This window comes from Triticum urartu, chromosome 2A (assembly GCF_056163025.1).
Source record: "Triticum urartu cultivar PI428250 chromosome 2A, HENAU_Tu73, whole genome shotgun sequence".
Taxonomy (NCBI): Eukaryota; Viridiplantae; Streptophyta; class Magnoliopsida; order Poales; family Poaceae; genus Triticum; species Triticum urartu.
The window spans coordinates 455,186,682-455,207,845 of NC_141874.1; the positions used below are offsets into that span (position 1 = coordinate 455,186,682).

General features: G+C 42.5%; 2 protein-coding genes across 2 annotated transcripts; both read left to right on the plus strand.

Annotated features, from left to right (window-relative positions):
- The first annotated feature begins 874 nt into the window (after positions 1 to 874).
- LOC147985436 (uncharacterized) lies at positions 875 to 1,681 on the plus strand. The gene has a single exon (XM_087541569.1). The coding sequence runs from the start codon at positions 875 to 877 to the stop codon at positions 1,679 to 1,681; it is 807 nt and encodes a 268-aa protein (XP_087397695.1).
- Positions 1,682 to 14,308: 12,627 nt separating this feature from the next.
- On the plus strand, positions 14,309 to 15,543 carry LOC147985437 (uncharacterized). The gene is made up of 4 exons (XM_087541570.1): positions 14,309 to 14,671; positions 14,773 to 14,841; positions 14,951 to 14,965; positions 15,037 to 15,543. Exons 1-4 carry the CDS (start codon positions 14,309 to 14,311, stop codon positions 15,541 to 15,543), a joined length of 954 nt encoding a protein of 317 aa, XP_087397696.1.
- The last annotated feature ends 5,621 nt before the right edge of the window (positions 15,544 to 21,164 follow it).

The window sequence follows — 21,164 nt, forward strand, 5'->3', positions numbered from 1 at the left end:
TCGTGAGAAGGGTGTGGGCCCCTTGGTCTTCATCTTTGGCGAAGATTTTTTATTGTTTTTTCTAAGATGTTCCGTGGAGTTTCAGGTCATTCCGAGAATATTTGTTTTCTGCACATAAAACAACACCATGGCAATTCTGCTGAAAACAGCGTCAGTCCGGGTTAGTTCCATTCAAATCATACAAGTTAGAGTCCAAAACAAGGGCAAAAGTGTTTGGAAAAGTACATACGGCGGAGATGTATCATGCCCGTCCGGGAGGATCCCTCGGCGATGGCTCTTCTGGAGACCGGTCCTGCGGCCACCTCCTCTCCCTTGTCGTCCAGGCCGCCCAAGGGCCGGGGCCGCCATCGCTCGCCCTCTACTCTGGCCTCGTTGGCCCGGAAGAGTGCCGGATCGAGGCAGCCCCTCGGCTGGCGGGGGCCTCACCGACTGCGGTGGAGAAGGCGTCACGACGGGCTGCCATCCGCAACCTCGACACAGGTCCGTCCGACTCCCAGGCTCCTTGTCCTGATTCTGATGATATTTGCGTCAATTCCTTCTCCGCTCTTGCTGGTGTTCCACTTGGCCATCTGGCCCAGGTCGCAGCCGACTCGGCTATAGTTTTCCGTGGCGAGAAGGGGCCGGTCTTAGAGTAGCTTGCGTCCCTCCAGGCCAAGATGATTTTGGAGAGCCATCTCGCGACCACTCGGGCTCGCGAGGCGGCAGTAACCGCAGAGGCTCCCCCTACGCCCCGCCGAGGTGGGGGTCGGGGCCGCCTGGCGGACGACCCGCGTGAGATTAGTGGTCGAACGCGTTCTCGTACCGCCCAGTTGCGTCGGGCCCTTAGTGCTACTACTACCGTAGGGTCCAGGGAGGACCCGTTAGGCGAGTGATCATGCACGCTCTATTTTGGAACCTGCAGGGCTTCGGTCACGATGGTCGCCGCAGGCACCTTATCAAGTACATGCGCGATGAGTCCATTGATGTGGTAGCAATCCAAGAAATAATGCGCACTGAGTTCTCTCTCATAGAACTTGAGCGCCTTAGTAGACATCTATTCGCATGGCACTGGTTGCCATCTAGTGGAGTGATAGGTCACTCCGGTGGCATCCTTCTAGGTGTGAAGGATGCCACCTTTGAGGTGGGATCCATGGATCGTGGATCCCACTTCATCAGCATGGAAGTATGGGAACGTGATATGAACTTTAAGTGGGAGATCATCGTGGTCTATGGCCCGGCCGACCATAGTCGCTCGGCCGCTTTCTTGGCCGAGCTCCACTCCAAGATTGCCTCCACGACCCTGCCGGTAGTGGTAGGAGGAGACTTCAACATCCTCCGCTCCGCTGAGGAAAAGAGTAACTCGAGTGTCGATCTTGCGGAGATTCGACGATTCAACGACTGGGTTGGGGACTTAGGCCTTCCCGATCTGGACAGGGTCGGGGCAAGACTTACCTGGACCAATCGACAGGTTTCCCTAACCCTTAGTGTGTTGGACCATGTGTTCGTCTCTCCTGACTGGGAGCTTCAGTTCCCCTTGGCTTCTCTTCAGGCTATTACTCGCATTGGGTCCGACCATGTTCCCCTTCTCTTGTCATCTAGGGATGAGAGACCCCGCCCTCCACCAGGTTTCATTTTGAAGCTTTCTGGCTCTGGCAGCCAGGCTTTATGGCAGCCGTCCAGGCTCATTGGGTCTCGGCGTTAGCCGAGCCCCATAGGCAGATGTTGATCCTGGATGAATGGCATCATCTGTCCAGGCGCTCTAGGCAGTTCATGAAAGGTTGGGGTGCAAATATTGGGAGGGATCTTCGGATCCAAAAGGCTTCCCTCCTCGAGGAGATACATGCCCTTGACGTTCACGCGGATATTTCAGGGATCTTCGCTGAAGAGTGGGCTCATAGATACAATCTGGAAGACTCTCTAATGGAGATCTATTCCAAGGAGGAGGAATTTTGGCGCCAGTGGGGCTCTATAAATTGGGTGCTGTTTGGTGACGACATAGCTTACTTCCAGGCCATCGCTAATGGCCGTAGGCGTCGATGCTCCAATCCCCTTTTATGGGAAGGTGGCCAACTGTTTCAAGACCCTCAGGTTATCCGCTTGCTGGTTGACGACTTCAACAAGTCATTATTTGCGGGGCGCCCTCGGGGGGGGGGGGGGTCGCCCTTGCCGACCATATTTGATCGCCTGACCAACAAATCTCTCCAGAGGAGAATGCGGCCCTACTTGCCCCATTTGATGCCGCGGAGGTGGAGGCCTTTATCAAAAACATGAACCCGGCCTCGGCCCCACGCCCCGATGGATTGCTGCTACCTCTTGAGCATTCATTGGTTTTCCCTTGAAGAGGAAAGGGTGAGGCAGCAAAGTAGCGTAAGTATTTCCCTCAGTTTTTGAGAACCAAGGTATCAATCCAGTAGGAGACTACACACAAGTCGCCTAGTACCTGCACAAACAATCAACAACCTTGCAACCAACGCGATAAAGGGGTTGTGAATCCCTTCACGGCCACTTGCAAAAGCGAGATCTGATAAAGATAATAAGATACATATTTTTGGTATTTTTGTTGTATAGATTGGAAAATAAAGATTGCAAAATAAATAGTAAACTAGAACTATAGATGGGAAACTTATATGATGTAAAGTAGACCCGGGGGCCATAGGTTTCACTAGTGGTTTCTCTCATGATAGCATGTATTACGGTAAGTGAACAAATTATTGCCGAGCAATTGATAGAAAATCGCATAGTTATGATGATATCTAAGGCAATGATCATGAGTATAGGCATCACGTCCGTGTCAAGTAGACCAAAACGATTCTGCATCTACTACTATTACTCCACACATTGACCGATATCCAGCATGCATCTAGAGTATTAAGTTCATAAGAATGGAGTAATGCATTAGGCAAGATGACATGATGTAGAGGGATAAACTCAAGCAATATGATATAAACCCCATCTTTTTATCCTCGATGGCAACAATACAATACGTGCTTTGCTGCCCCTGCTGTCACTGGGAAAGGACACCGCAAGATTGAACCCAAAGCTAAGCACTTCTCTCATTGCAAGACAGATCAATCTAGTAGGCCAAACTAAACCAATAATTCGAAGAGACTTGCAAAGATATCAAACCATGCATATAAGAATTCAGAGAAGATCCAAATAATATTCATAGATAATCAAATTCATAAACCCACAATTCATCGGATCTCGGCAAACACACCGCAAAAGAGTATTACATCGAATAGATCTCCAAGAACATTGAGGAGAACTTTGTATTGAGAACCAAAGAGAGAGAAGAAGTCATCTAGCTAATAACTATGGACCCGAAGGTCTGTGGTAAACTACTCACACATCATCGGAGAGGCTATGGTGTTGATGTAGAAGTGCTCCGTGATCGAATCCCCCTCCGCCAGATCGCCGGAAAAGGCCCCAAGATGGGATCTCACGGGTACAGAAGGTTGCGGCAGTGGAAAAGTGGTTTCGTGGCTCTCCTGGATGTTTTGTGGGTACATGGGTATATATAGGCAAAAGAAGTACGTCGGTGGAGTTCCATGGGGCCCACGAGGGTGGGGGGCGCGCCTACCCCCTGGACGCACCCCCTGCCTCGTGGAAGCTTCGCGGACTTCCAGACTTGTACTCCAAGTCTCCTGGGTTGCGTTTGTTCCAAGAAAGATCCTCGTGAAGGTTTCGTTCCATTTGGATTCCGTTTGATATTCCTTTTCCGCGAAACACTGAAATAGGCAAAAAAACAGCAATTTGCACTGGGCCTTTGGTTAATAGGTTAGTCCCAAAAATAATATAAAAGTGCATATTAAAGCCCATTAAACATCCAAAATAGATAATATAATAGCATGGAACAATCAAAAATATAGATACGTTGGAGACGTATCAAGCATCCCCAAGCTTAATTCCTACTCGTCCTCGAGTAGGTAAATGATAAAAACATAATTTTTGATGTGGAATGCTACCTAACATAATTTTCAATGTAATTTTCTTTATTGTGGCATGAATGTTCAGATCCAAAAGATTCAAGACAAAAGTTTAATATTGACATAAAAACAATAATACTTCAAGCATACTAACCAAGCAATTATGTCTTCTCAAAATAACATAGCCAAAGAAAGCTCATCCCTACAAAATCATATAGTTTGGTCATGCTTCATTTTCGTCACACAAAATGCTCCCATCATGCACAACCCCGATGAAAAGCCAAGCAATTGTTTCATACTTTAGTATTCTCAAACCATTTCAACTTTCACGCAATACATGAGCGCGAGCCATGGACATAGCACTATGGCTGGAATAGAATACGATGATGGAGGTTGTGTGGAGAAGACAGAAAAAGGAGAAAGTCTCACATTGACGCGGCTAATCAACGGGCTATGGATATGCCCATCAATTGATGTCAATGCGAGGAGTAGGGATTGCCATGCAACGGATGCACTAGAGCTATAAATGTATCAAAGCTCAACAAAAGAAACTAAGTGGGTGTGCATCCAACTTGCTTGCTCACAAAGACCTAGGGCATTTTGAGGAAGCCCATTGTTGCAATATACAAGCCAAGTTCTATAATGAAAATTCCCACTAGTATATGGAAGTGACAAAATAAGAGACTCTCTATCATGAAGATCACGGTGCTACTTTGAAGCACAAGTGTGGAAAAAGGATAGCAACATTGCCCCTTCTCTCTTTTTCTCTCATCTTTTTTCTTTTTTTCTTTTTTTGGGCCTTCTTTTTTTATTTGGCCTTTCTCTTTTGTTTATTTCCTCACGGGACAATGCTCTAATAATTATGATCACCACACTTCTATTTATTTACAACTCAATACTAGAACAAAATATGACTCTATATGAATGCCTCCGGCGGTGTACCGGGATGTGCAATGATTCAAGAGTGACATGTATAAAAATTATGAGCGGTGGCTTTGCCACAAATACGATGTCAACTACATGATCATTCAAGGCGATATGACAATGATGGAGCGTGTCATAAAAAATGGAACAGTGGAAAGTTTCATGGCAATATATATCTCGGAATGGCTATGGAAATGCCATAATAGGTAGGTATGGTGGATGTTTTGAGGAAGATATAAGGAGGTTTATGTGTGAAAGAGCGTATCATATCATGGGTTTTGGATGCACCAGCGAAGTTTGCACCAACTCTCGAGGTGAGAAAGGGCAATGCACGGTACTGAAGAGGCTAGCAATGATGGAAGGGTGAGAGTGCGTATAATCCATGGACTCAACATTAGTCATAAAGAACTCACATACTTATTCGAAAAAAATCTACAAGTCATCAGAACCAAGCACTACGCGCATGCTCCTAGGGGGATAGATTGGTTGGAAAATACAATCGCTCGTTCCCGACCGCCACTCATAAGGAAGGCAATCAAAGAACACCTCATGCTTCAAATTTGTCGCACAATGGTTACCATACGTGCATGCTACGAGACTTGCAAACCTCAACACAAGTATTTCCTAATTTCCCAATTACTTAACTAGCATGACTCTAATTTCACCATCTTCATATCTCAAAACAATCATCAAGTATCAAACTTCTCATAGCATTCAACGCACTTTATATGAAAGTTTATATTATACCTAGCTTGGATGCCCATCATATTAGGACTAGTTTTATAACCAAAGCAAATTACCATGATGTTATAAAGGACTCTCAAAATAATATAAGTGAAGCATGAGAGATCAATAATTTCTATAAAATAAAACCACCACCGTGCTCTAAAAAGATATAAGTGAAGCACTAGAGCAATACTATATAGCTCAAAAGATATAAGTGAAGTACATAGGGTATTCTAATAAATTCTGATTCATGTGTGTCTCTCCCAAAAGGTGTGTACAGCAAGGATGATTGTGGTAAACTAAAAATCAAAGAATCAAATCATACAAGACACTCCAAGCAAAACACATATCATGTGGTGAATAAAAATATAGCCTCAAGTAAAGTTACCGAGAGACGAAGACGAAAGAGGGGATGCCTTTCGGGGCATCCCCAAGCTTAGGATTTTGGTTGTCCTTGAATTTTACCTTGGGGTGCCTTGGAAATCCCCAAGCTTAGTCTCTTGCCACTCCTTATTCCAAAATCCATCAAATCTTTACCCAAAAACTTGAAAACTTCACAACACAAAACTCAACAGAAAATCTCATGAGCTCCGTTAGTATAAGATAATAAATCACCACTTTAAGGTACTGTAATGAACTCATTCTTTATTTATATTGGTGTTAAACCTACTGTGTTCCAACTTATCTATGGTTCATACGCCCCGATACTATCCATAGATTCATCAAAATAAGCAAACAACACACGAAAAACAGAATATGTCAAAAACAGAACAGTCTGTAGCAATCTGGAGGTTTCAAGTACTTCTGTAACTCCAAAAATTCTGAAAAATTAGGATGACCTAAATAATTTGTATATTGATCTACTGCAGTTGGAATTGGTATTTTATCTCTCTCTGGTAAAAAAATGAAAATTATTCTCGTGAGCACATACTTTCTGTTTTGTTTCAGCAAGATCAAACAACAATCACCCAAGAAGATCCTAAAGGCTTTACTTGTAACAAACACTAATTAAAACATAAAAACACAATCATAACAGAGGATAGATGAATTATTATTTATTAAACAGGAACAAAAATTAAGGAACAAAAATAAAATTGGGTTGCCTCCCAACAAGTGCTATCGTTTAATGCCCCTAGCTAGGCATAAAAACAAGAATATATCTAGGTATTTGCCATCTTCGGTATGCAATCCATAAGTGGCTCTCATAATAGATTCATAAGGTAATTTAATTTTATTTATAGGAAGTGTTCCATGCCTTTCCTTAACGGAAATTGGAATCTAATATTTCCTTCTTTCATGTCAATAATTGCACCAATCGTTCTAAGGAAAGGTCTACCAAGAATAATAGGACATGTAGGATTGCAATCTATATCAAGAACAATGAAATCTACGGGCACATAATTCCTATTTGCAACAATACGAACATCATTAATTCTTTCCATAGGTTTCTTAATGGTGGAATCCGCAAGGTGCAAATTTAAAGAACAATCATCAAATTCACGGAAACCTAACACATTACACAAAGTTTTTGGAATCGTGGAAACACTAGCACCCAAATCACATAAAGCATAGCATTCATGATCTTTGATCTTAATTTTAATACTAGGTTCCCACTCATCATAAAGTTTTCTAGGGATAGAAACTTCTAGTTCAAGCTTTTCTTCATAAGATTGCATTAAAGCATCAACGATATGTTTAGTAAAAGCCTTATTTTGATCATAAGCATGAGGAGAATTTCGCAAGGATTGCAGCAAGGAAATACAATCTATCAACGAGCAATTACCATAATTAAATTCCTTGAAATCCAAAATAGTGGGTTCATTGCTATGTAAAGTTTTGACCTCTTCAATCCCACTTTTATTAATTTTAGCATCAAGATCTAAAAACTCCGAATCATTGGGATGCCTTTTAACTAAAGTTGACACATCTCCAGTCCCATCTTTATCAAGATTCATAATATAAAACAAATATTTAATAGGAGACACATCAATCACTTTTAGATCTACATCATTATTATCATGAAAACTAGAAGAACACGCTTTCACAAAGCAATCTTTTTTAGCACGCATCCTAGCGGTTTTTTCTTTGCACTCATCAATGGAAATTCTCATGGCTTTGAGAGACTCATTGATGTCATGCTTAGGTGGAATAGATCTAAGTTTCAAAGAATCAACATCAAGAGAAATTATATCCACGTTCCTAGCCAACTCATCAATCTTAAGCAAATTTTCTTCAGGCAAAGCATTGAAATTCTTTTGAGAATTCATAAATTCTCTAACACTAGTCTCAAAATCAGAGGGCATATTATTAAAATTTCCATAAGAGTTGTTGTAGGAATTACCATAATTATTAGAGGAATTACTAGGAAACGGCCTAGAATTAAAATTTCCTCTATACGCGTTGTTACCAAAATTGTTCCTACCAACAAAATTCACATCCACAGATTCATTATTATTCTCAATCAAAGCAAACAAAGGCATATCATTAGGATCGAAGAAACACTCTTATTAGCAAAAAAATTCATAAGTTCATCCATCTTTCCACTCAAAACATTAATCTCTTCAATAGCATGAACTTTTTTACTAGTGGATCTTTCGGTGTGCCATTGAGAATAATTAACCATAATATTGTCTAGGAGTTTAGTAGCTTCTCCTAAAGTGATTTCCATAAAAGTGCCTCATGCGGCCGAATCTAAAAGATTTCTAGAAGCAAAATTCAATCCAGCATAAAAATTCTGTATAATCATCCATAAATTCAAACCATGTGTTGGGCAATTACGTATCATTAATTTCATCCTCTCCCAAGCTTGTGCAACATGCTCATGATCAAGTTGCTTAAAATTCACAATATCGTTTCTAAGAGAGATGATCTTAGTGGGAGGAAAATACTTAGAGATAAAAGCATCTTTGCACTTATTCCATGAATCAATACTATTTTTAGCCAAAGAAGAAAACCAAGTTTTAGCTTGATCTCTAAGTGAAAACGGAAATAGCTTCAATTTGACAATATCATTATCCACATCTTTCTTCTTTTGCATATCGCACAAATTAACAAATTTGTTTAGATGGGTAGCGGCATCTTCACTAGGAAGGCCAAAAAATTGATCTTTCATGACAAGATTCAACAAAGCAGCATTAATTTCACAAGATTCAGCATCGGTAATAGGAGCAATCGGGGTGCTAATAAAATCATTGTTGTTGGTATTGCAAAATTCACATAATTTAGTATTATCTTGAGCCATCGTGACAAACAATCAATCCAACACACAAGCAAACAAGAAGCAAGCAAAAAGAGGCGAACGAAAAAGGGTGAATGAAATGGCAAAGGTGAATTGGGGGAGAGAAAAACGAGAGGCAAATGGCAAATAATGTAATGTGAGGGAGAAGAGTTTGTGATGGGTACTTGGTATTTATTGACTTGATCGTAGATCTCCCCGGCAACAGCGCCAGAAATCCTTCTTGCTACCTCTTGAGCATGCATTGGTTTTCCCTTGAAGAGGAAAGGGTGATGCAGCAAAGTAGCGTAAGTATTTCCCTCAGTTTTTGAGAACCAAGGCATCAATCCAGTAGGAGACTACACGCAAGTCGCCTAGTACCTGCACAAAAAATCAAGAACCTTGCAACCAACGCGATAAAGGGGTTGTCAATCCCTTCACGACCACTTGCAAAAGTGAGATCTGATAAAGATAATAAGATAAAATATTTTTGGTATTTTTATTGTATAGATTGGAAAAGAATGATTGCAAACTAAATAGTAAACTAGAACTATAGATCGGAAACTTATATGATGTAAAGTAGACTCAGGGGCCATAGGTTTCACTAGTGGCTTCTCTCATGATAGCATGTATTATGGTGGGTGAACAAATTACTGCCGAGCAATTGATAGAAAAGCGCATAGTTATGATGATATCTAAGGCAATGATCATGAATATAGGCATCACGTCCATGTCAAGTAGACCGAAACGATTCTGCATCTACTACTATTACTCCACACATTGACCGCTATCCAGCATGCATCTAGAGTATTAAGTTCATAAGAACGGAGTAACGCATTAGGCAAGATGACATGATGTAGAGGGATAAACTCAAGCAAAATGATATAAACCCCATATTTTTATCCTCGATGGCAACAATACAATACGAGCCTTGCTGCCCCTGCTGTCACTGGGAAAGGACACCGCAAGATTGAACCCAAAGCCAAGCACTTCTCCCATTGCAAGAAAGATCAATCTAGTAGGCCAAACTAAACCGAAAATTTGAAGAGACTTTCAAAGATATCAAATCATGCATATAAGAATTTAGAGAAGATCCAAATAATATTCATAGATAATCAAATTCATAAACCCACAATTCATCGGATCTCGGCAAACACACCGCAAAAGAGTATTACATTGAATAGATCTCCAAGAACATTGAGAATAACTTTGTATTGAGAACCAAAGAGAGAGAAGTAGCCATCTAGATAATAACTATGGACCCGAAGGTCTGTGGTAAACTACTCACACATCATCGGAGAGGCTATGGTGTTGATGTAGAAGCCCTCCGTGATCGAATCCCCCTCCGGTAGATCGCCGGAAAAGGCCCCAAGATGGGATCTCACGGGTACAGAAGGTTGCGGCAGTGGAAAAGTGGTTTCGTGGCTCTCCTGGATATTTGTAGGGTACATGCGTATATATAGGAGAAAGAAGTACGTCGGTGGAGCTCCGTGGGGCCCACGAGGGTGGGGGCGCGCCTACCCCCCTAGGCGCGCCCCTGCCTCGTGGAAGCTTCGCGTACTTCCAGACTTGTACTCCAAGTCTCCTGGGTTGCGTTTCTTCCAAGAAAGATCCTCGTGAAGGTTTCGTTCCGGGTAGATTCCGTTTGATATTCCTTTTCTGCGAAACACTGAAATAGGAAAAAACAACAATTTTCACTGGGCCTTTGGTTAATAGGTTAGTCCCAAAATAATATAAAAGTGCTTATTAAAGCCCATCAAACATCCAAAACAGATAATATAATAGCATGGAACAATAAAAAATTATAGATACGTTGGAGACGTATCAATTGCCGATCCGATTTTTACAGGCTTACTGGCTGATGGTCAAGGAGATCATCCTTGACCCGTTTCGTGAGTTTTCTAGGGGAACATTAGACGTGTCCCGACTTAAATATGGGATCATCTTCCTGATTCCCAAGGTGTTGGGAGCTGCGGATATTAGGCAGTTCCTCCCTATCGCAGTGCTCAATGTGATATTCCGGATTTTGGCGAAAGGGTATGCCACTAGGGCGGCCCTAATCGCCCTCCGATCCAGCACCCAAACCAGTGGGCCTTCACAAAAGGCAGGTATATTCTGGATGGGATCCTTGTTCTTCACGAGGTCATCCATGAGGTCAGGAGCAAGCATCTCCGCGTTGTGTTCTTCAAGATTGACTTCCATAAAGCATATGACACCGTCCACTGGTCCTTCCTTCGGGAGGTGTTGCTCAAGAGTGGTGATAACCCACAAGTTTAAGGGATCACAACAGTTTTCGAGGGTAGAGTATTCAACCCAAATTTATTGATTCGACACAAGGGGAGCCAAAGAATATTCTCAAGTATTAACAGTTGAGTTGTCAATTCAACCGCACCTGAAAGACTTAATATCTGCAACAAAGTGATTAGTAGCAAAGTAATATGGAAGTAACGGTAGCAGTGACAAAAGTAATAGTATTGGTTTTGTAGTGATTGTAACAATAGCAATGGAAAAGTAACTAAGCAAAGATCAATATGTGAAAAGCTCGTAGGCAATGGATTGGTGATGGATAATTATGTTGGATGCGACTCCTCATGCAACAATTATAACATAGGGTAACACAGAACTAGCTCCAATTCATCAATGTAATGTAGGCATGTATTCCGAATATAGTCATACGTGCTTATGGAAAAGAACTTGCATGACATCTTTTTTCCTACCATCCCATGGCAGCGGGGTCCTATTGGAAACTAAGGGATATTAAGGCCTCCTTTTAATAGAGTACTGGACCAAAGCATTAACACTTAGTGAATACATGAACTTCTCAAACTACGGTCATCACCTGGAGTGGTCCCGATTATTGTCACTACGGGGTTACCGGATCATAACACATAGTATGTGACTACTGACTTGCAAGATAGGATCAAGAACTCACATATATTCATGAAAACATAATAGGTTCAGATCTGAAATCATGGCACTCGGGCCCTAGTGACAAGCATTAAGCATAGCAAAGTCATAGCAACATCATTCTCAGAACGTAATGGATACTAGGGATCAAACCCTAACAAAACTAACTCGATTACATGATAAATCTCATCCAACCCATCACCGTCCAGCAAGCCTACGATGAAATTACTCACGCACGGCGGTGAGCATCATGAAATTGGTGATGGAGGAAGGTTGATGATCAAGATGGCGACAGATTCCCCTCTCCGGAGCCCCGAACGGACTCCAGATCATCCCTCCCGAGAGAGATTAGGGCTTGGCGGCGGCTCTATATCGTAAAACGCAATAAATCCTTCTCTCTGATATTTCTCCCCGAACGTGAATATATAGAGTTGGAGTTGAGGTCGGTGGAGCCTCAGGGTGCCCACGAGACAGGGGGCACGCCCCCACCCTCATGGACAGAGTGTGGGCCCCTGGTGTTGATTCCTTTGCTAGTATTTTTTATAAATTCCAAAAATATTCTCCGTGAAGTTTCAGGTCATTCCGAGAACTTTTATTTCTGCACAAAAATAACACCATGGCAATTCTGCTGAAAACAGTGTCAGTCCGGGTTAGTTCCATTGAAATCATGCAAGTTAGAGTCCAAAACAAGGTCAAAAGTGTTTGGAAAAGTAGATACGATGGAGACGTATCAACTCCCCCAAGCTTAAATCTTTGCTTGTCCTAAAGTAATTCAGTTGACAAACTGAAAGTACTAAAGAAAAACTTTTACAAACTCTGTTTGCTCTTGTTGTTGTAAATATGTAAAGCCAACATTCAAGTTTTCAGTGAACATTATGAACTAACCATATGCACAATAACACTTAGGTCTCATGTTTACTCATATCAATGGCATGATCAACTAGCGAGCAATAATAATAAATCTCGGATGACAACACTTTCTCAAAACAATCATAATATGATATACCAAGATGGTATCTCGCTAGCCCTTTCTGAGGCCGCAAAACATAAATGCAGAGCACCTTTGAAGTTCAAGGACCGACTAAACATTGTAATTGATGGTAAAAGAGATCCAGTCACAGTCATACTCAATGTAAACTAATAATAATACATGCAAAGGACAGCGGTGCTCCCCAACTAGTGCCTTTTAATAAGAGGATGATGACTCAACATAAAAGTAAATAGATAAGCCCTTCGCAGAGGGAAGCTGGGATTTGTAGAGGTGCCAGAGCTCGATTTTGAAATAGAGATAAATAATATTTTTAGTGGTATACTTTCATTGTCAACATAACAACCGAGGCTAGATTATCTCCCCTATATAGTTTATCATGGCTAGTACATCCTATCGTAACTTGCGTGTTTTGTGCTGGAATGTTCGTGGTCTGAACTCTGCGGAGAGACAGAGAGATGTTAGAGCGAAAATTGAGGAGAGTCAGTGCTCAATTGTGTGCCTTCAGGAAACCAAATGTGAGGACTTTGATATTAGGACAATTAGAACCTTCTGCCCACGGCGGTTCAATCGTTTTGCTTTTGCTCCCTCGGTAGGGGCCTCTGGTGGTATTCTTGTCATCTAGAATTCAGGTGTTCTCACTGGCACACTAATTGAAATTCAAAGCTTCGGTTGTGGTTTCTTTTACTTCAGTACACAATGCTGAAACCTGGACCTTAGTGTCAGTTTATGGGCCTTGTGATGGGCCTCTCTGAGATGATTTTGTTCACTGGCTTTATCATCTGACCATCCCACCTGATGAACATTGGCTACTCCTCGGGGATTTCAATTTTATATGGTCCATGGATAATAGAAACCTTCCGGGGGGAAATGTTAATGATATTTTCCTTTTCAATGAGATAATTGGTCATTTGGGCCTCTTGGAGTTGACATTGAAAGGGAGAATGTATACATGGTCCAATATGCAGGAAAACTCGCTGCTGGAGCAACTTGATTGGTTCTTTACAATATCGGATTGGACTTCCATTTACCCAAACACTATGGTACTCCCCCTAGCGAAAACCTCGTCTGATCATGTGCCATGCGTGGTATCCATTGACACAACCATTCCAAAAGCTAGGGTTTTTCGTTTTGAGAATTATTGGGTTGACATGCCAGGCTTTATGGATTGTGTCAAGAGGTCTTGGGAGGCTCCGGTTTTTTCTGACTTGTCTGCGGCTGCAATTATCTCCAGGAAGTTCAAACGGTTACGAATGGACCTCAAAGCGTGGAGCAAAAATTTCTCTCACATTAAACATCCGACTTTGAATTGTGCCAAGGTAATTCTGCATTTTGATGGGCTTGAGGAGTGGAGGCCGCTCACAACTCCTGAGTTTAATTTTAGAAAGAGAGTTAAGTTGCACCATGAGAACTTGCTGCGTATTCATTACATTTATTGGAAACAGCGGTGTACAATCAAATATATCAAGGTGGGTGAGGAAAATTCAAAGTTTTTTCATGCAATTGCCTCAGAAAGATTGAGAAAAAAATGCAATTGCTAGTCTTAGGGTTGATGAGAATGATCCAGTCTCAGATCATACACAAATGGCTGGAATTTTATGGTCTTATTTTAAGAATAGGATGGGTCATGCTCAAGGCATTACCATGGGATTTGATCTCCCACAGTTGATTCAGCCAGTCGATGGGTTGGAGGTACTCTCTGCTCCTTTCTCACAGGAGGAGATAAACAAGGTTTTAAAGGAGCTACCCATTGACAGAGCACCTGGACCGGATGGTTTTAATGGCATGTTTATTAAGAAATGCTGGCCTATCATTGAGCAGGATTTTTTGATGCTCATACAGGCTTTTTATGATGGAGAGCTATCTTTGGAGAACATTAATGGCTCACTCATCACCCTTATTCCCAAGATGATTTCTCCTGAGGGACCAGATGATTTCAGGCCCATTTCCCTTACAAACAGTTGTCTGAAGTTCCTCACCAAACTGTTGGCAAATAGGTTGCAAAAGGTAATTTTGCAATGCATTCATAAGAACCAGTATGGATTTTTGAAAAGTAGGCCCATTCAGGATTGCCTTGCATGGGATTTGAGTACATTCATCAATGCAAGCAATCAAAAAGACCAATCATAATCCTTAAGCTGGACTTTGCCAAGGCTTTTGATACAGTGGAGCATGAGGTAATTCTATAAGTCCTTCATCATAAAGGTTTTGATAGCAAGTGGATTGCATGGGTTAGGGAGATTCTGTCATCTGGGACATCTTCTGTTTTACTGAATGGCATTCCAGGGAAGCAATTTAGATGTAAGTGTGGGGTCAGACAGGGTGATCCTTTGTCACCTCTCCTTTTTGTTATTGCTGCTGATCTGTTGCAGTCTGTGGTCAACCATATGTTGGCTCAAGGGTCTCTGACACTCCCAATATCATCCCATGATCCTAACTACCCAATTATCCAATATGTAGATGACACAATCATCATTTTGCCTGCTGTGGAGGAACAATTGGTGGCTCTCAGGAATATATTGGCTGTGTTCCAACAGTCTACTGGTCTCAAGGTGAATTTTGCCAAGTCCTCTATGATACCTTTGAATATATCTAATGATGAGGCCCTCAGGTTGGCTGCTCTCCTGGGATGCAAGACAGGTGAACTCCCTTTTACTTATCTTGGACTACCCCTTGGTACCACCAGACCCAGAATTGTGGATCTCCTCCCCCTTGTGGATAATATTGAAAGAAGGCTCTCTGCTAGTTCTGCAATGCTTAACCAGGGCTCTAGGTTGCAACTGTTGACTTCAGTTCTAACTTCCATGCCAATCTATTTCCTCTACACCTTGCATATACCTCTTGGAATCATCAAGCAGTTGGATAGGATCTTCAGGTAATGTCTTTGGAGAGGAAATACAGACACACCTAAGCAATCTCTGGCAGCTTGGGACCTGGTTGCAGGCCTAAAGATAAGGGTGGGCTGGGCATCCTCAATCTAAATATTCAAAATCAGGGGCTGCTTATGAAACATCTACATAAATTCTACAATAAGCATGATGTTCCTTGGGTATCCTTAATTTGGGATTCCTACTATGACAACATTATTCCTCAGGCAACTGTATTGACTGGATCTTTCTAGTGGAGGGATGTTTTCAAGGTAAATGATTCTTACATGGCCATTGCTTCTGTTCATATTAACATGGGGGACACTGCTATGTTCTGGCATGATGCATGGCATGTGGCTGTCTCTTCCATGCCCCTTGTAAGGAGGCTTCCTAGGTTGTTCTCTTTTGTGATTGATGATAAGGTCTCAGTCAGGGATGTGCTTCAGACCCAGGACCTTTTTTCCATGTTCTACCTGCCCATCTCCCAACAAGCTACTGCAGAGCTAACAATTCTGGAAGGCTGGCTGCTAAACTTGCAAAGAGATCCTCTACTTCCTGATCAGTGGGTGTGGCCTTCCAAATCTGGGTCTTTTTCGGCCAAAGGGTTCTATACTATCATGCACTCTAATATGCCCACTATTACGACATGCAAATGGTTATGGAAGAGCAGATGCACAATGAAGATTAAAGTCTTTGGTTGGTTATTGTTCTTTGATAAACTCAACACCAAAGATATGTTGGTTCGAAGACACTGGAGGTCCCAAGATGAGGATAATCTTTGTGTTATATGTAATGCTTATGTCCATGAGGACAGATCCCACTTGTTCTTCCAGTGCAATTTCAGCTCCAGAGTGTGGAACTACCTTCAGATTAACTGGTCCCAGGGGTCTAGTACCCAGGAGTGTGTTTCCAGTGCCAAAACCAGTTTTGGCCACCTTTTTTTTTCTTTGAAGTGATGCTCACAGCAGCATGGAATATTTGGATCCTCAAAAATGGGAGGATCTTTAGGGGGGAGCAGGCTCGTTTTGCCACTTGGAGGTGCAATTTTATACATGATATCCTTCTTTTGGCTCATAGGCTTAGCGTTAGCGTTAGAGCTCAACTCATACCTTGGGTCAATGCCCTTCTGTAAATATAGGTTAGCATCAGCTCTTGCCTTGGGTCATGACCCTTTGTAACTATAGGTAAGTATTAGATAGGACTCTTTTTTTTGTTTTGGCACTCTCTTAGTGCTTTGTATTTTGTTGGACCTTCTCTTCTTTTAATAAAATGGGCTGTGGGGTTTTACCCCATAGTAAATATTCAAAAAAAAACAACCGAGAGATCTCGATATCTTCCATGCTACACACATTATAGGCAATTCCCAAACAGAATGGTAAAGTTTATAGTCCCCTACCACCAACAAACATCAATCCATGGCTTGTCCGAAACAACAGGTGCCTCTAACTAACAACAACCCTGGGGGAGTTTTGTTTGCAATTAATTTAATTTAAGCATGGGACTGGGCATCCCGGTTACCAGCCATTTTCTCATGAATGAGGAGCGGAGTCCACTCCTCTTGAGAATAACCAGCCTAGCATGGAAGATATAGACAGCCCTAGTTGATACATGAGCTATTCGAGCATACAAAACATAATTTCATTTGAAGGTTTTGAGTTTGGCACATACAAATTACTTGGAACGGCAGGTAGATACCGCTTATAGGAAGGTATAGTGGACTCATATGGAATAACTTTTGGGGTTTATGGAAGTGGATGCACAAGCAGTATTCCCGCTTAGTGCAAGTGAAGGCTAGAAAGAGACTGGGAAGCGACTAGCTAGAGAGTGACAATAGTCATGAACATGCGTTAAAATTAATCAACACTGAATGCAAGCATGAGTAGGAAATAATTCACCATGAACATAAATATCATGGAGGCTATGTTGATTTTGTTTCAACTACATGCGTGAACATGTGCCAAGTCAAGCCATTCGAATCGTTCAAAGGAGGATACCACCCTATCATACCACATCACAACCATTTTAATAGCATGTTGGCATGCAAGGTAAACCATTATAAACTCCTAGATAATTTAGCATGGCATGGGCAACTATAATCTCTAATTGTCATTGCAAACATGTTTCATTCATAATAGGCTGAATCAGGAACGATGAACTAATCATATTTACAAAAACAAGATAGGTCAAGTTCATACCAGCTTCTCTCATCTCAATCAGTCCATCATATATCGTCATTATTGCCTTTCACTTGCACAACTGAATAGTGTGGATAATAATAATAGTGCACGTGCATTGGACTAAGCTGGAATCTGCAAGCATTCAATACAAGGGAGAATACAATGTAATATGGGCTCTTGGTTAAATCAACAATAATGCATATGAGAGCCACTTCAACATTTTCATCATGGTCTTCTCCTCTTGACCCCCAAAGAAAAGAAAAGAAACAAAACTATTTACACGGGAAAGCTCCCAACAAACAAAAGAAGAATGAGAAATCTTTTTGGGTTTTCTTTTTAATTACTACAAGCATGGAAAGTAAACTAGGTAAAAGCTACAACTATTTTTTTTATTTTTCTTAAGGTTTTTCAAACACACAAGAAGAAAGCTTAAAAATAAAATAAACTAGCATGGATGATACAATCAAAAAGTATGAGCACCGACAACTGGCATGAGTGTGTGAACATGAATGTAATGTCGGTGTGAAATACGTACTCCCCCAAGCTTAAGCTTTTGGCCTAAGTTGGTCTATGCCCATGGATCAAAGTGACCCTCTCCGGTGTGCGGAGGAGTGCCATCTGGGTGCTACTGGTTGGCGATCTCCTTCGGATTCCACTGATAAACAGACTATCGATAAGGGTCAAGTGGTGGTTCCGACTCAGGCTCTAGAGCTGGTGTCAGGCTCCAGTATGCATAAACGGCCTCCGGCAAGATGAGGTACGTGCCTGAAAATATGTTAAACAAAGAGGGCGCAGGCAAGGTAACAATCTCACAACAATTTTTATCAAATATCAATCTATATTTAAGCATCTTCTTCTTATCCTTAACAATAAAATCATGTGCTACCATACTCATATAATCTAGAAAAATAGGAGGCAACAACTTTTCCTCTTTCTCATAATGCCTAATAGGTATGTTAAAGTGTGCAGCAAGGCGCGAGGCAAAGATGCCTCCAAAGATGGGACCCTTTGTACAGTTCAAATTTAACCGTTAGCAACAATAGCGCCTAAACTGAAAGTAGCATCACGAAACAAGGCATGGCACAAAATAACAATATCAGGGGCACTAAGGTTTCCACTGTTCCCACGACCAATCAAGCATCTACTAGCAAATATTGCAAAGTAACGTACAACAGGAAAATGTATGCTAGTAATTCTTGCATCGGAAACTTTCCTCGTTTCCCCTATAGAAATCATATCAATAAACCCTTCCACATCATTACGACGTGGTTCCTCTATGCTGCCCGCAAAGGGTAACTTGCAAACCGCACAAAAATCATAAAGTGACATCTCCTTAAACTCATCATATAAATAAAAATCCACTGAAGGTGGCGATCTCCTAGCATGGAAATGAAAATTTTGCACAAAAATATTAGTGATTAGGAGATACTGTTCGCACTGGTCGTGGAGGAAGTCGATGAGGCCCGCATTCTCAGCCAAATAATAAAATTCATCATGAATCCCGACTGCTCTCAAGAGTTCATCACAAGGCCATTCACACGGACGAACTTCCGCGGTGCGAGGGAGATTATATTTGGGCCTCTTATTCTCTTCACCTTGCTTATCCTTCGAGCTTCGGCTCGAAGAGCCCCTCAATAATCTCTTTATCATTTCCTGAAAATTTCTGAAATTTTTAGTAACTCAAAATAAAAGTGAACCAAACTCAACAAGATTGATAGCAACTACTCCTACAAGTGCCTAGAGGCCATAGCATGCATTAAAACTACTTGGGACCATATAAATTTGACATGCAAGCTCAAGAACAGGGTCACCTAAGCAGCAAAAAATTGCAATAAATAAAGAACTAGAGCAAAAACTAATTGGACCATTGGAGGAGTCACATACCGAAGAACAATCCCCCAAAGCAGTTTTGTGAGTGGAGCTTTGAGCAAGGAGATCGAAAATCGCAGCAAAACGAGCTTGAACACGAGTTTGAACTGTGTGGTGATTTTTTATAGAGGAAGGAGTGTGTGGGTACAGGAATAAGTGGAGGGGGTGTCGGTGTCAAAACTGGCGGATCTCGGGTAGGGGGTCCCGAACTGTGCGCCCAAGGTCGATGGTAACAGGAGACAAGGGACACGATGTTTACCCAGGTTTGGGCCCTCTCTACAGAGGTAATACCCTACGTCCTACTTGATCGATATTGATGAATACGAGTATTACAAGAGTTGATCTACCTCGAGATCTTAATGGCTAAACCCTAGAGGTCTAGCTTGTATGGCTATGATGATGAATCTCCTCTCTCCGGACTAAGTCCTCCGGTTTATATAAGCACCGGGAGGATCTAGGGTTACACAAGGTCGGTTACAAAGAAAGGAATCTACATATCCGGTCGCCAAGCTTACCTTCCACGCCAAGGAGAGTCCCATCCGGACACGGGTACAATCTTCGGTCTTCATATCTCCACAGCCCATCAGTCCGGCCGATGGCTAACAGGCCAGACACCCGAGGACCCCTTAGTCTAGGACTCCCTCAGGAGGCCACATGGGGCCCACGAGGTAGGGGGCGCTCCCTGGACCCTCATGGCCAGGTGGTGTGGCCCGCAGGTGTGTTCTCAGTGCCAATAATTCTTTAATATTCTACAAAAAATCATATTTCATTTTTGGGACTTTTGGAGAACTTTTATTTTCGGGGTATTTTTTATTGCAAGGATAATTCAGAAAACAGACAGAAAATACTCTTTCTTTATTTAATCTAAATAACAGAAAGTAAAAAGAGGGTATAGAGAGTTTTGCTTTCTGACTTCATCCATCTCATGCTCATCAAAATGAATCCACTAACAAGGTTGATCAAGTCTTGTTAACAAACTCTTTATGAATAACATGAAACCGGAGAATACTGTGCCTCCCACGACATCGCTATCTCCTCCCCCTCACGTTCATGTTCATCGCTATCTCCCCCCTACCTCTCACGTCGACGACCATGGAATCGCCCCTCCCAAGCCCTAGGCGCCCCTCGCTGCACCGCGTGGACGGTCACGTGTCGTCGTTCCGTTCCTCGCCGCCACTAGTCGAGGAGGATGCGTTGGTGTTCCGCTCCTCGCCGCGACGCGTTGAGGTGGACGTGTCGCCGTTCCGTTCCTCGCCGCCACTAGTCGAGGAGGACGCATCGGTGTTCCGCTCCTCGCCGCGACGCGTCGAGGTGGATGTGTCGGTGTTCCCAACCTCGCCAGCACTCGCGTCGGAGGACGCGTCGGCTCCCCGCTACGAGGAGAATGCCGCGCTGCCCGCTGAGCCCCCCCAGCCTTGAGAAGCTTTGGAAAGAAATGGATGTCGCCTTGTGGGAGGCTTTGTCTCTTGTAGAGCGCGCCAAAATAGAGGCGGAGAAGAAGGCCGAGGAAGAGAAGCGCATCGCCGAACAAGCTGCCTGGCAGGCCTATGTCGCGTCCGAGAGAGTCAAGCAATTGGCTCTTTGGCA